Source organism: Gekko japonicus, unplaced genomic scaffold, assembly GCF_001447785.1.
Source record: "Gekko japonicus isolate JY-2015 unplaced genomic scaffold, Gekko_japonicus_V1.1 scaffold43, whole genome shotgun sequence".
Taxonomy (NCBI): Eukaryota; Metazoa; Chordata; class Lepidosauria; order Squamata; family Gekkonidae; genus Gekko; species Gekko japonicus.
In genome coordinates, this window is record NW_015173123.1 from 1246489 (window position 1) to 1260728 (window position 14240).

The window sequence follows — 14240 nt, forward strand, 5'->3', positions numbered from 1 at the left end:
TTTAAGCCTGAATTTTGCAATGAGTAGCTCATGATCTGAGCCACAGTCAGCTCCAGGTCTTGTTTTTACTGACTGGATAGAGCTTCTCCATCTTTGACTGCAAATTATATAGTCAATCTGATTTTGGTGTTGCCCACCTGGTGATGTCCACGTGTAGAGTCGCCTCTTAGGTTGTTGGAAGAGGGTTTTGTTATGACCAGCATGTTCTCTTGACAAATCTCTGTTAGCCTTTGCCCTGCTTCATTTTGTTCTCCAAGGCCAAACTTGTCTGTTATTCCATTACCTTTTGACTTCCTACTTTAGCATTCCGTCCCCTATGATGAGGAGGACATCTTCTTTTGGTGTTAGTTCTATGAAGTGTTTTAGGTCTTCATAGAACCGGTCCACTTCAGCCTCTTCTGCATCAGTGGTTGGGGCATAGACTTGAATTACTGTGATGTTGAATGGTTTGCCTTGGATTCGGACCGAGATCATTCTGTCATTTTTGAGATTGTATCCCATCACTGCCTTTCACACTCTCTTGTTGACTATAAAGGCCACACCATTTTTTCTACGGGATTCCTGGCCACAGTAGTAGATATAATGGTCATCTGAGTTAAATTCGCCCATTCCCGTCCACTTTAGTTCACTGATTCCCAAGATGTCAATGTTCAGTCTTGCCATCTCATTTTTGACCACGTCAAGCTTACCTTGTTTCATAGATCTTACATTCCAGGTTCCTATGCAGTATTGTTCTTTGCAGCATCGGACTTTCCTTTTACCATCAGACACATCCACAACTGAGTGTCCTTTTGGCTTTGGCCCAGCCGCTTCACTCTTTCTGGGGTTACTTGTACTTGCCCTCTGCTCTTCCCCAGTAGCATATTGGACACCTTCCGACCAATGTTCCCTCTAAGCTGTGGAGTCTTGTGAGCAAAAATTCCACTTTGTGAGCTGCCAGCATTAAAGTTGTGAGCGAGCGATTTGGCTACTGCAAAAATCAGTTTGCTCTGGAGCCATCTTTCCTGGGCTAAGACAAAAATGTGCGAGCTGGAGGCTAAAAAACTGTGAGCCAGCTCATACTAACTCAGCTTAGAGGGCACTGCTTCCGAACTGAGGGGCTCATCTTCCGGCGTCATATCTTTTAGCCTTTTGATACTGTCCATGGGGTTTTCTTGGCAAAAATACTGGAGTGGGTTGCCATTTCCTTCTCCAGTGGATCACACTTGGTCTGGGTTCTCTGCTGTGGCCTGTACGTCTTGGGTGGCCCTCCACGGCATAGCCCACAGCCTCATCGAAACACGCAAGCCCCCTCACCACAACAAGGCAGTGATCCATGAGGGAGCCCAGGAGTACATATGTTCATCTAAACGTGCTGAACTTTTGCTCTTTGAGTGTATTCTATTAATATGCAGATTTATGCATATGTAATTGAATAATCCACATTTTACAATTTATCAACTAAGATTTCTTTAAGTGGGTAGCAGCCCTATATAACCTAGACCACGTGGACATCCAAGGTAAGCCAGGCATGGGCTGCAGACATTCTTTGTATATTCGATTTTTAAACTGCCTGTATAAAAGTAGGCCAGGCTAGCCCAATCTCGTCAGATCTCGGAAGGTAGTCAGGATCAACCTTGGCTGGTATTTGGATGGGAGACCTCCAAGGAATTCCAGGGTCGTGATGTGGAGGGAGGCAACAACAAACCCCCTATGAACGTTTCTTGCCTTGGAATCCCTGTGACTGGATGGCATTTTCCTCCTCCTCTACCACCACCACCACCACCACAGGTTTTCTCAGCACCAAGGCTAGCACCTGAAACTTTGATTTTGTTGAGTTGGATCCAAAAGGTATGCTCCACAAAAAGAAAGCACCTCTGCTTTGCACGAGCAGGGAAGGATCTGCATTTCAACAGGGAGGAAGAGAGTTTAAAAATAAATAGGGCATAGTTTCCTGTCCTGAGAAACACATCTTACAGCAGCACTACAGATAGGATTAGAATTCCAACAGCCAATCCATAGGCAAAAGAACCTCCTCAGGAAAGCTCCTCCATTAGCATGTCACAGCCGGGGGAACTCCTACAAGACAATGACTCAGCCCTACCCCGCCTTCCTGAGTAAATTACCTGCCTACCATTTTTCTTCTCACCTTGACACAGAGAGTACTCCATCTTTCTGTGTTATACCTCTGAAGATGCCAGTCACAGCTGCTGGTGAAATGCCAAGACCACGACCATACAGCCCAGAAAATCTACAACTAATGATCTGCATTTCCCTTGATCGCCCCCCCCCCATGCCACATCCTATGCCTTTTTTTTTAACCTTCTGCCTGCTAGTTGTCATCAGGGGTGCAGCTGGAGAGTGGGGGGAGGATGAGAGCTCTGGTTCCTCGTTTGTTAGATTTAACGAGCGAGTCTGTAGACCTTACAGTTCCTGAGGAAAACATAGGAACCCATGAGCCCCATCTGGTGAAGCTGGAAGTGATGATGCATTGTCTGGTAGGACGGGGTGGGGTCATAGGCTACAGAATTCCTTCTTATTCTCTTCCCCCTACAATTATTCTACTTGGGGTGTTAGTCAATGGTTACAAGTTTGAGTGTACCTCCACGTGCCAAACTGCATATGCTTAGAAAGCACATGCTAGCTTTCTAGATGTGAGGACTTCTTGGCTATGGTGGGAGTGAGCAAATATGTGCTTCCGCACTTGTGTTCTGAAGGGGTACCCTCGCAGGAGAATGCTTCTTGTAATGACAGTTTTGCAACAGGATGGTCCAGTTTGGTGACTTTCTCTTGTTTCTCAGTACACAGCATGTGACAATGAGCTGAGAGGAGCTGCTACGGGAAAAGGGTGACACGTAGACATTAGTTGGTATAATGCAGTTTGCACAAGGAAGTTGTTTGGATTACAGTTGTTTGGCAAAGTTGTAGGAAGGCTCGAAAAAGGGAGGGACTTTGGAATCTGAATGCCATCACTTAGGGTTACCAGATGTCCCCTTTTTAGAGGACATGTCCTCCTTTGGGCTCTTTTTAAAAAACTGATGAAAACATCCTCTTTTTGTGTTGGAAGGTTAGGAATCTTCCTTTTTAGTAGCAATTATCACAGCTTAAACAGGAGTGGTATTTAGTGATCACTTGTTTGAGATAGGAACTATGTCCTCTTTTTTGTTTTTCAAAATGTAGTATCCCTACATAACACCTAGGACAGTGAAGGTTGCAGCCTTCAGAGTGCTGGTGGAGAAGAAGACTCACTCATTCCAAGGGATCCTTCTAGGATTAAATTAGTTAAAACAATTAAACATAAGCACATAATTTAAAACAGGAAGCACTATAAATACAGAAGTGTAATGGTCTCAAATGACTAGAACAGCTCGAACAGCTTAGAGGGAACTATGCCCATAAGTTACAATGGAGTTGGAAAAATGCGGGTTTCCCAAATAATTCCTGAATCCGAATACCATATCAGAAAATACCAATATTTTTCAGGTTCAATATACCTGAACCCGAAAGATACTGAGTTGTGTGTGTGTGTGTGTTTGCACATTCCTAGTATCCATAGATGGGGTCACACTGAGAATTAGATATATTGATGACAAAGTCAAATGTAGACTCACTCACAACTTTAATGCTATTTGCTTTTTTTGCTCACGCGGTAGAATTTCTTCTCATAACACCGTGGAGCTTAGAAGGAACATTTTGTATGGGGACCAGGGTATAATGGAAAATCGATCCAGGGGTATCTGGGGCTCGGGGGGGGGGAGGCTGTTTTTTTGAAGTAGAGGCATCAGATTTGCAACATAGCTGCTGGTGCCTCTCCTCAACCCCCTCAAGTTTAAAAAAGCTTGGACCAGGGGACCCAGTTTTGTGGGCCCCCAAAGAAAGTGACCCCATTCTTCATCAAAACCAATGGAGAGAGAAAAAGGCATTTAAAGGGATCATGGTCCTTTAAATGCCTTCTCCAAGAACTCCTGGGTGAACTCTCTGCGGCAAAGGAGCTGATCCTGTGGGGAGAACTCTCCCTGCAGGCTCAGCTAGGGCTCCGCTGGGCAGCCCACTTTAAACCAGACTGCCCAGCAGAGCCCTAGCTGAGCCTGCGGGGGGAGTTCTCTCTGCAGGATTGGCTCCTTTGCCGTGGCGAACTCACTCAGAAGGGAGTTCTCCAAGCCATGGAGTCGCACATCTTGGAGAAGGCATTTAAAGGGACCACAATCCCTTTAAATGCCTGAATGTTTTCGGGATTATCGGGGCTTGGCCATTTTGGATAGATGACCAGTATCTGAAATTAAATCTGAGCTGAATAAATACCTGAAAAATATCACCACCACCCCCATGGATACTTAAATTTAGAGACTGAAGCCATGGACGCAAAAGGCATATTTGTCTACAAACCTGAGGAAACCTCCAGTTTGCAGAAAAATCTTTAAAAAACAACCCAACATTGGGGCTTAAAAGGACCCAAATAAAAAGTAGTTTCTGTAGCCTTAAGAAACAGATTACCTCAGTGGCTGTTGCTAGGCGGTCACAACTGTACTGCTAGCCTTGAAGCTTTTGTCTCTGTCAGGAAAGTGAGAGAGGGGAATAAGGGCCCTTTCAAAGAGGACTCTGGGTGCCAGCCTGGCAGCAACCACCAGGTGACTTGCTACCATGCAGCATGCCTGACTCACCCATGCCTGGCTGCTTGCTACTGTTCAGCAGCAGCCACCTCATGAAAGCCAGTGTGGTGGAGCAGTTAGAGATTTCAGACTAGGGTTGGGGGAGGGGGCAGGTCCCAATCTCCAGTTTGCCATGGAAGCTAACTGGGTGACTTTGGGCCAGTCATACAGCCTCAGGCTAACCTCCCTCAGTAGGGTATTGTGAAGAGAAAATGGAGAAGAGGAGAATGATATTAGCGGCTTTGGGTCCCCATTGGGGAGAAAGGCAGGATATAAATGAAATAGATAATTATCGCTGAAGATGTGGGGGGGGGGCAGGTAAAAGCTAGGTTGGTTGCAATGCTCCCTCTAAGCTGTGGAGTCTTGTGAGCAAAAATCCTACTTTGTGAGCTCCTGGCATTAAAGTTGTGAGCAAGCAATTTAGCTACAGTATAAATCAGTTTGCTTTGGAGCCATCCTTCTTGGGCTAAGACAAAAAAGCCGGAGGCTTAAAAACTGAGCTAGCTCACACTAACTCAGCTTAGAGGGAACACTGGTTGGTTGGTAGGAGGGAAGGAGACAAGAAATGCATTTTGCTTTTAATCTGGGTTTATAATGCCTAGGATTTCATGGATTGGGCACAATCTGAGGGATTTTGAGAGCCTAACCAGCAGTTCCGTCCCTGTATAAATGTATGTGGCAACTCTGACCAAAACAGCCACTTATCCTTGCTGTGCCTTCCTGCAGAGCTGCTAGAAATGCTGCCTTACAGTAGTGCCTGTTGCTGTGGAGCAGTTTCCCTTAATGGACTGGGAAGCTGCCTGCCCTCCTGGGTTTTAGACACCTGTAAAATGGAGCTCTTCAGGACAGCTTTTGGGACCAGGGTGGAGGCAGTGATTTTTGAATTATCTTTAGTTGGATATTTTTACCCTTTTAAAAATCTGTATAATTGTATTTTTTGTGTGTGTTGTATGCTGCTTTGGGTCCCTTTTTAGCAAAGTAGGTGGAATATAAGAGCTGTAGATAAATGTTAAGCTTGCACATAAAAGCTGAATTATCAGATGTTCTCCTTGCCTGGGCTCCATTTCTGAATCCATATGGAAGCAACAGAAGCGCTGAGCTAATCACCTAAATATAGAATGATACCTTTATACTGAACCATTTGATACAGCAGAGCATATAAATCAGACACTAGGCCCAATGGCCACAGAACAAAATCTGAGCTGTAGGGTAGCACTTGAAGGTGTCTTTTGGGCTTTCCTGGGTTGATGGGAAAAGTTGTGCTTGAGTTCTAATGGTAAAGTACAAATAGTTTACAGACACAAGGAAAGAGGCTCAGTTCAGCTAGAGCAAAATACTTTTGGAGCGCATTGATTTCAGGGAATGTGCTTCATCTCTCCCATTCAAATAAAGAAGACTCCAAAGCACCTAACTGTCTGGAGAGACCTGCAATTTCCCTAAAACCGAGCCTAAAGAAAAGGGGTTCCAAAGCCTCAGTCTGGCTGTTCAACCCCAGACCAAACTGAGTGGTTATTGTGTGTACTGACTTGCAGGCTCCAAGTATCAGGTGCCAGAAGTCAGGCAAGACAGGGTCGTTCAGTCCAAGGTCGGGGGTCCAGAAATCAGGTAAAGCAGAGCCATTCAGTCCAAGGTCAGAGGTCCAGAAGTCAGGCAAGGCAGAGTGTGTGGCTTAGCACCTATTGTACATGTTGCATCCACAACTAACAGCCTCTTTTGGATGGTTTTATGGCCCCACACCTAAGAATCATGCTTGCAACCAGTTGCTCAGAAGCAGTCCTGTGACTACTCATCTTTGTTATCAGCAAGCAGCTGGCATTGGGCCAGGAGGCATGCACTTCGCCGTCTTGTCTGTAGCTCTGTTCTCAGCCTGTGGTGGTCTAAGGGTGTAGGTGATACTGGTGGGCTGGGAACGGCCAGCTGAGGTTCACCTGCTGAATCAGGGCTGGAGGGTGTCAGTGGCTCTGCACCAGCTGTTGGCTGTGAATCCTGACAAGCCTGCTGTAGCTCATTTTCCTGCTGGTCAGCTTTTGTTAACTCAGGGTAGCTGCACAGGGCTCCTCGTCTCCTGTGGAGTCCTTGCCATTACTGAGCCCTGGCTGACTCATGACGTTGTGCTTTTGAAAGAGACTCTGAAAATTGTCATTCCAGCGCCACATAGGCAGCTGCTGAGAGAGCTTCCTTGCGTGCTATTGTTGCAAGGAGTGTGGCAGGTTAATTGCACTGGTAGGAAGATGGAGGACACAGTTCAGCAGATTTTAGGAGGCAGAGTTGAAGGATCTAACACAGGGGTTGGCTGGTGAGCCATTCTGTGGCAATGGTGTGGGACTGAAGGGCCAAACTACCCCCCCCCACACACAAACACATCATTTGCAGCTGCCAGTTACAACCATAAGCCACTTTTGGGTTCAGAAGACAGGGCAGAAATGTAAGAGGAAAAAACAAATGGGAGGCCCCAGATGGCTGTGCTGATTTCTTGGATGGGAGACAGCAGGAAATATTGTGGGTGGTGCATCTTTGATGTGTCTGGCAATTTCCCCTTCCTTTAGAAAACAGTCATAGGGAAACAGGCTGAATTAGAAGGCTCTTGCTAGCACCCTGCCCCCAAGAGCATAAGTGGAAGGACCTGTTTGGGCCGTGGCTTTTCTGATATTTTGCGGCTGGTATAATAGCTGGACTTGCTAGCTTAGTTTCCCTGGTAAGTGAAAGTACTACCCCAGCCAGCTTGTTGCGTGCCATTCTGGTCCTTTGAACCAGAGAGAAATGCTGTTTTCTTTTTTAACATGTAGGGGTAACCTCCCTTTTAGAGTCCTCTGCTTCTGGTTACCATGGAAATCGCTGCTGCAATATGTAACCTGTTGTGGGAGCTGCAAAGGAGGGATCCGGCACGTGTCAAGGGTGTGCTGCCAGCACTTCCCTCCACCTTTGCCATCGAGCTCCAAACATTTGCATTCCAGACAGGGATGTGGCTTCTGCAGCCCGGGGTCTACTTTTCCCGAGTTCGCTTCTGCAGGCCTGGAGAGTCCAAAGTGGGGGAAGGGAAGGGCTTAGAACGCTCTGCTGCCTTTTCCAAGGTAATGAACTGGAATCTGCCCCTCCTGCCTATTTAGCGACAGCTTTAATCGTTCAGCCACTGCTGATTCTTACCCTGCCCATCGTTTTCTGCTCATAGCCCTCCTGTCCAAGGAGGAGTGTGGTGTGGCGTATGTCCAACTAATTATGCTTGAAGAACTGCCCTGATGGTAGACTTGTGCTTAAGGTGAAGGCAGCATCCAGTGACAGAGGGCCCAGCGCTGTGTGCCTCTGTATGCATTGGGCCCCACCCAGGCTGTGGTTTCAGGGCTTGTGAAACTGCATCCTGGCTGGAGCTAAATAGGTCTGCACCTGGACAGGAGACCTCCTGGGGTCCTGCTATTTGATGGTGGAGGAAAGAAGGACTATAAATGTTGGGTGGGGGTTGGGATGTTGCCGCCTGCGTTCCATGTTTGTCGATTCCATCAGATTTCCCTCCAGGGGCACGAGGATGTTCCTTTCTGGAACAGAATTCTTTTCCAGATTTCGGAGCTATCCAGACAGGTCTCAGCCCCACACCACTTTTCAGGGGCGTGTCTGGTAAGGGGCTCCCAGGGGCCTGTTCTGCACTGCTCCATCTTCTAGCAATTATGGGTTCCTACGGCTGTGACCCAAATATGTGGGAGGCTCTGACTAGTATGAACTGTATACTCTGATCTTATGGTGTGCAAATTGCACAGCTAAGACATTGAATTCAGGGTGCATGGGCCTGTGTGTACAACTGGAGGCTCGGGGAAGTAGCCTCATCTCAGTCCCCTCACCATGCATAGGGCTGGATCCAGACTAAGTCTTCCGCTAAGAGAAGGGAAGGTTTAGTTTCTGCCCGTTCTTCCTTCCCACTGCAGAGGCTGGATTTGCCCCTCATGCCGTTCTTGAGGGTCCCATGTCTTCCAGGAGCAGCATTTGGGGGAAATCAGTGGTCCAACAGTGGGAGGGAGGAGGCCGGAGAGTTCTGTTCTGCCCACAGAAATGCTTTCCATCAGCAGAAAAAATTGTCTGGATCCAATCCATTGCCATGAAGATCTGCGTAGGGTCTTAAGTATTAGAAATGCTCAGTAGGTGCAGAAAAATTGCCAGTGCAACCCTTTTTTCACGTCAATAGCAAATCAAGCCTTCACAGGACCCTAGTAGGTGGGGTCAGTGTCCTGGGGGCAGAGAAGAAGAAGAGATTGGGTTTCTACCCCGCCCTTCACTTGGAGTCTCAGAGTGGCTTACAAACTCCTTTCCCTTCCCCTCCACACAACAGACACCCGGTGAAGTAGGCAGGGCTGAGAGAGCTCTTCCCAGAACTGTCCTTGAGAGAACAGCTCTGACAGAACTACGGCTTGCCCAAGGTCATCCAGCAGCTGCAAGTGGAGGAGTGGGGAATCAAACCCAGGTGTCTCAGATTAGAGTCCGCGCACTTAGCCACTACACCAAAGGGAAGAAACATGCATGGTGACAGTTCACTTTGGAGGGACCAGAAGCACAGCTGTTTCAAAAGCAGCCAAAGCAGGATGCTGCCCCAGCGATGGCTGTGCAATTTCCCCTTCTCAAAAGAAAAATCTTTCCTTCCATTCCATCTGTGGTGAGGAAGATTTTTTGTAATTTATAAACCGTGCTCCCAACTGTACCCCACCTCAGCCCATGAAACACCAACTTTGTGAAGAACATTCCCCCCCTTGGACAAAACTTCCACTCGCAGTAAGGAGGTCCCTCCACTCACAGTAAGTCCTTAGAAGAAGGCCTGGTAGCCTGGACCAAAAACGAATCTTGTTTCCCACATTGTCCAACCAAATATCTCTAGGGAAGGCTTTAAGCAGAGACTGGGGGCCAAAGCCTCCCCCAGCCTTTGCACCCCACCCTCTGAATGTAGGAGGTCCATTTAACCATCAGGGCCAGTCTGTGAATTTGTCGCATCTCCCTTGAAAGCCAACCAAGCTAGTGGCTGTTCTTGCTCCCTTACCCATAGGTGGAGACAAGCCATGGATAACATCTAGGTCTTGTCTGGTTCCTGAGCTTTTAGCTGTGACTGTGGATTTATTCTCTTCGTAGTTAAGACACCTAGAGATCTTTGTGCAGTGGGGCTCTCTTCGTCAAGGGTCCACAGATTCTGATTGGCCTGGGTAGCCAACCAAACACTGTGGTCACCGAGAGCCTGCTGTGTGGGGATGGCGATCACTCCTGGCAAAGGTTTGGGTATAGAACTCTGCCAGGAGAAAGCAAAGGAAGAGCAAGTTGGGATGCAGTTGTCAGGGCGACAAAGCTGTATCCCTGTGTTGTCATGGAGATGGAGGAAGCAGCACTGGCAAGAGGGGCAGTGTCTGCATATGCCAGTGGGGATGAAGGGCAGAGAGATGGGAGCCAGGACCACTTGCTTCGGAACAAGGGTGTGCCCCTCCAAATGGAGAAACTTGAGGGGTGGGGGAGCAAGTGCAGCAGGTACAGGGTGAGGAGGTCCCCTAGTAGCTGTCCCTGTGGTCGTGAAGGAGGCAGTACACGGAGGAGGAGGAGGAGCAAGGGTGCAGGACCTCCTTCCTCTCCACTCACCTCGGGGCCCTCAGCAAGTAGGAAGATGCCCCCCCACTCCAGTTATTTCTTCTCTGACTTGGGGGAAGAACTGGGCCTTGTCTCTGGTTGCACTGTGAAGCATTGAGATCATAGAATCATAGAATGTTAGAGTTGGAAGGGATCTTGCAGGTCATCTAGTCCAACTCCCTGAACTCTGCAGGAGATGGTGATTCATTGGTCCTCCTGAGACCCAGTATGTAGTCGGAGCAGCCCCCACTATGCCTCTCCCTTGTGCTTGCCAGTTTTAAAGCTGTGGTTGCTGCCGGTGACCTGGTAACTGTGTCTGCAACTTCTGCTTACGGAGTGGGAAAATTGCCTGAATGAGCACTACAGGACCATGTGCTGTGCCCGGTAATGTATTTGTGGTGATAACTTTTAGGTCCCCTCTGTGACTTCCTGGAGAGGCCCTTGAGTCTGTAGAAGTTGGCTCTCCTTGAAGTGAGCCCACCTGCCTGTCCTGCTGGGGTGTTGTGCCAACCTAATGTCTAACCCCCCCCCCCCCCCCCCAGCCTTCAGAATACCTAAGCAATGGTTAAGGATTGACATGCAAAGTAGGATGTGAAATTTTGGTTTAAAGTGAATTTGCTAAACGTAGCTTGAGGAGATGGTTGTTTGGTGTGGCATCCTCACCGAGCAAAACCGCTTCCCAGCTTCTGTGCTTTCAAAATGGCATTCAGGTCTCAGCAGGTTTAACTGGAATTTAGGACTGTAATTGGGATTATGGCAACAAACCATGGTTAGCATTATTCCCTGGTGAAAGATTGCCTGTACACGTGCTTAAGGTAGACATTGAAAGCTATTCCTTCTCATAAAGATGACCTTAACACACTCACTCACTCACACCTGCACACACACACGTGTCTATGCATGCATGGGCACAACTTGAGTTAATGTGCCACCTATATGCCTCAAAATAAGAAGCATTTGAATTTTCAACAACTTTATTTCCCTCCCCTTAATCCCTTTTGCACGTCATCTTTTATAAAGGACCAATACTTTTATATTACACGACTCTCTGACTAGCATATCTAGCAAGGCAATACAGTATGATACAGGCCTTTCATATTTTTCTTTTCCAGATGTTTAGTGACAAAACTATACATAATTGATACATAAAATACTGACTTTGTTCTCATTTTGTGTGTGTGTTTGAAGAAAATTAAAAATGTAAATACAAAATCAGCACATTTCATAAAAACAATCATATTATTTGATAGAATTAGACTGTGTTTCAAACTCAGACATAGTTAAGGTAAGTAGCAGCTTGGTTATCAAGACATAATTTTGTGCAGTCTTTTCGTTTAGGAGACGTTGCTTTCTGTAAGACCCATTCCAGAACTGAAACAGGCTTTCTTCTTGCACTTGAATCCCTTTTGGGCGCAAGCATTTCTTGTTCTGGTCACTTACTGAAGAGGAATAATGAAGCCAATATGCACCAGCACAAGCCCTTAGCCGATGGCTAGGGCCACCGCAGACAGTGTGACGATGAAGAACGGGACTCCCTTGCAGTGACTCGCTCTGGAATTGCGATGGGGGTTCACGTTTGTGGTCGATTCTGCTTCCTTTACCATGACCGTTGTGCTTTGAGGCCTTTTTGAATAGTTTGTAGGCATCCCACTGGTGATGCTCAAGGTCATAGGAGTCACGGATGTTCCCACCAGACCCATTGTGCTTGAATTCACAGAGCTTGTACCTTGAAGGTGGATAGTCTGCGTGGCGGCGGCTGCTTCGTAGGCGTTGAGCTTCTCTGTGCTCAGATCTTCCGGATAGAGGACCAGTGGCCTGTCAGAGCTGCTAAATGCGACGGTGTGCCCAGGGGTAGCGCTGAGCACACCCTCCTTTGTTCTGAATTGGCGGTGTCCGAGTTGGGCTTGCTCAGTTGTCACTGGAGACCCAGCAGTTCCTGCTGCCTTCATAGCCTTAACGAGGAGGTGGTTCTCCCCAGCTGCGGGGGCAGCCGAGGACAGCATGGCAAGTTTCCAAGAAGTGGTGGCTTCATCAGCGCATAGCGGGCCTGTGATTTTGGCGCTGGTTTCTGCCATCCATTTCTGCAAATACGAGAGGGCTTGTTTGCCATCCCTGCACGACCACGGGTTTTCGTAAAGCGTTATTACTTGCAGCTGAGTGAGCTCGTCGAAAGCTTTGTCGGGAATGTAGGTGAACTTGTTGTTGTGCAAGTAAAGTTTGGAAAGGTGTGGGAGCCTCACCAGTGTGCCAGGTAGGATTTGCGTTAAGAAGTTGTTGGATAGATCCACCGTTTCAGTGTTGGAAGGAATGTTAGTGGGGACGGTCCAGAGTCTGTTGCTGCTGAGATTGAGGAACTTGAGGTTGCTCAGCGTCTTGTTGATGAGAACGGCCCTTTCCACCATGTTTTTAGAGACGTCGAGTACCTTAAGGTTCCACTGGTAAGCTGTGTCCAGCTTTTGAAGAACCTTGATGTTGTTGTGTGCGGCGTATATTTCCCAGAGGGACCTGGGCAGATTAGCCGGCAGGTTCCAAAGGCGGTTATGGGAGATATCCAGGGTCCTCAAATTGGCAAACCGAGTCAATTGGCTGTTGAGGTCTGCCAAGTGGTTATGAGACAGGTTTAAGTAGGTAATGTTGTCCTGAAGTCCATGTGGCAGTGTGGTCAGGTTTCTGCCGGAACAGTCCACGTTTCTGTTGTTTCCTGAGCATGAACACACAGAAGGACAGACACCCTGAACAGCTGGCATGAAGAAGAGAAGAGCCAGCAGACAGGGAGATGCCTTGAAGACCCGATTCTCCATGGTTGCCTGGGAGCAAATATATACAGAAACACCCAATTTATTGCACAGCTGAGGAATGCAGTTTGGAGGGGTTGTGTGGGGAGGTTTTTCTTCCCTGCACTGCTTTCCTTCAGAAGCTGAAGTTGCATGTACGTGAAGCAAGTACGCATACCTCCATCGCTGTGGCATGGCCCTCCCTGGGCAAGAAGACAGTTATTTACAAAAGCTCTCTTCATCCTACTGTCTTGCTGTCTGGCTCATCCATTCCTACCTCCCCCCTCTGCTGCCAGCTCCCAATGGCAGCATTCTTCCGAAACTGCTCGCCTCTTCCAAACGTTATACAATGCCTGCTTTCTGTTTGCAGGGGTCTGAATCCCATGCTTATCTTTGGGTTCTCTCTCTCTCCCTCTCAGTTTTAGAAAGGATTGGGGGGGGGGGATGGCTGTCTAAACTCCTTGCCTTGAATGCCTTAAAATCCTTGCAGCAATGTAAACAGTCTTTTGCTGTAAAATGACATAACTATAAAATAATTTGTTAATGCAGATATAAATCAGGCACCGTTAAGCCACCTTTCTGGAGGTATGTGCCATGACCAGTCTCTCCCCCCCCCCCTCCCAACATTATATTTATTCCCACCGTTTCTCCTTAACCTGGCGGCATGTCCATTAGACTTCCAGACTGTTCAGATGAGAGTCTGTAGCTGTCACTGCAGCAAGCTTGTTGGGCAGGCAAGTTAAGATTATATTTCTGCCATTTTAAAATATCATTTTTATTCATTCTCCCTCCCTCCCTCTTTCTCTCTCTCTCTCCCTCCCTCTCTCTCTCTCTCTCATCCAAAACTGTGGCAGGTGTGGGCCTTAAAAGCAAGCAGGCAATGAGGGGGGGGGGCTGGTGGGGGGAGGAGAAAGAAAGGCAAAGCCACAAACTTACCCTGGTCCCTGCTGCAGCCTCAGTGCATCCTTCCTCTGAAAGATGGAGATGCAGAGGTCGGCTCGCTCTCGAGGGTAGCCACAGTTTGCCTGTGGGTTGTGCTTCGCCTCCTCAGCTGCATCGTACTGCCGTTTCCAGGGGCTCGGTAACCACCTGATCAGTGTGCTCCATCGGAGGACTGCAGAGCCCCGTCGTCGTTTGGTGCTGACTCAAATTTATCGCAAGGGGTGCACACTCGACAAAACGGACAGGTTTTTGAAAGCAGAGTTTCCAAACTTCTCTCAGTGTGTTCCTCCTCTTTCTCCTCCCGTCCCAC

At 47.9% G+C, this 14240-nt stretch overlaps 2 protein-coding genes across 2 annotated transcripts in view; one reads left to right on the forward strand and one right to left on the reverse strand.

Annotated features, from left to right (window-relative positions):
* The window catches only part of NF1 (neurofibromin 1), a 306134-nt gene that overhangs the window by 153919 nt on the left and 137975 nt on the right, over positions 1-14240 (forward strand). The gene's annotated exons all lie outside the window — the stretch shown is intronic.
* Positions 11485-14112, reverse strand: OMG (oligodendrocyte myelin glycoprotein). Its single transcript, XM_015421938.1, has 2 exons — positions 13925-14112; positions 11485-13021 (listed from the first exon to the last, which is right to left on the reverse strand). The coding sequence occupies exon 2, from the start codon at positions 13013-13015 to the stop codon at positions 11696-11698; it is 1320 nt and encodes a 439-aa protein (XP_015277424.1). The 5' UTR covers positions 13016-13021; positions 13925-14112; the 3' UTR covers positions 11485-11695.

What these genes read in the sequence shown, in the direction of transcription:
- OMG (XM_015421938.1), bottom strand. Translation starts at nt 13,015, where the DNA reads ATGGAGAATCGGGTCTTCAAGGCATCTCCCTGTCTGCTGGCTCTTCTC.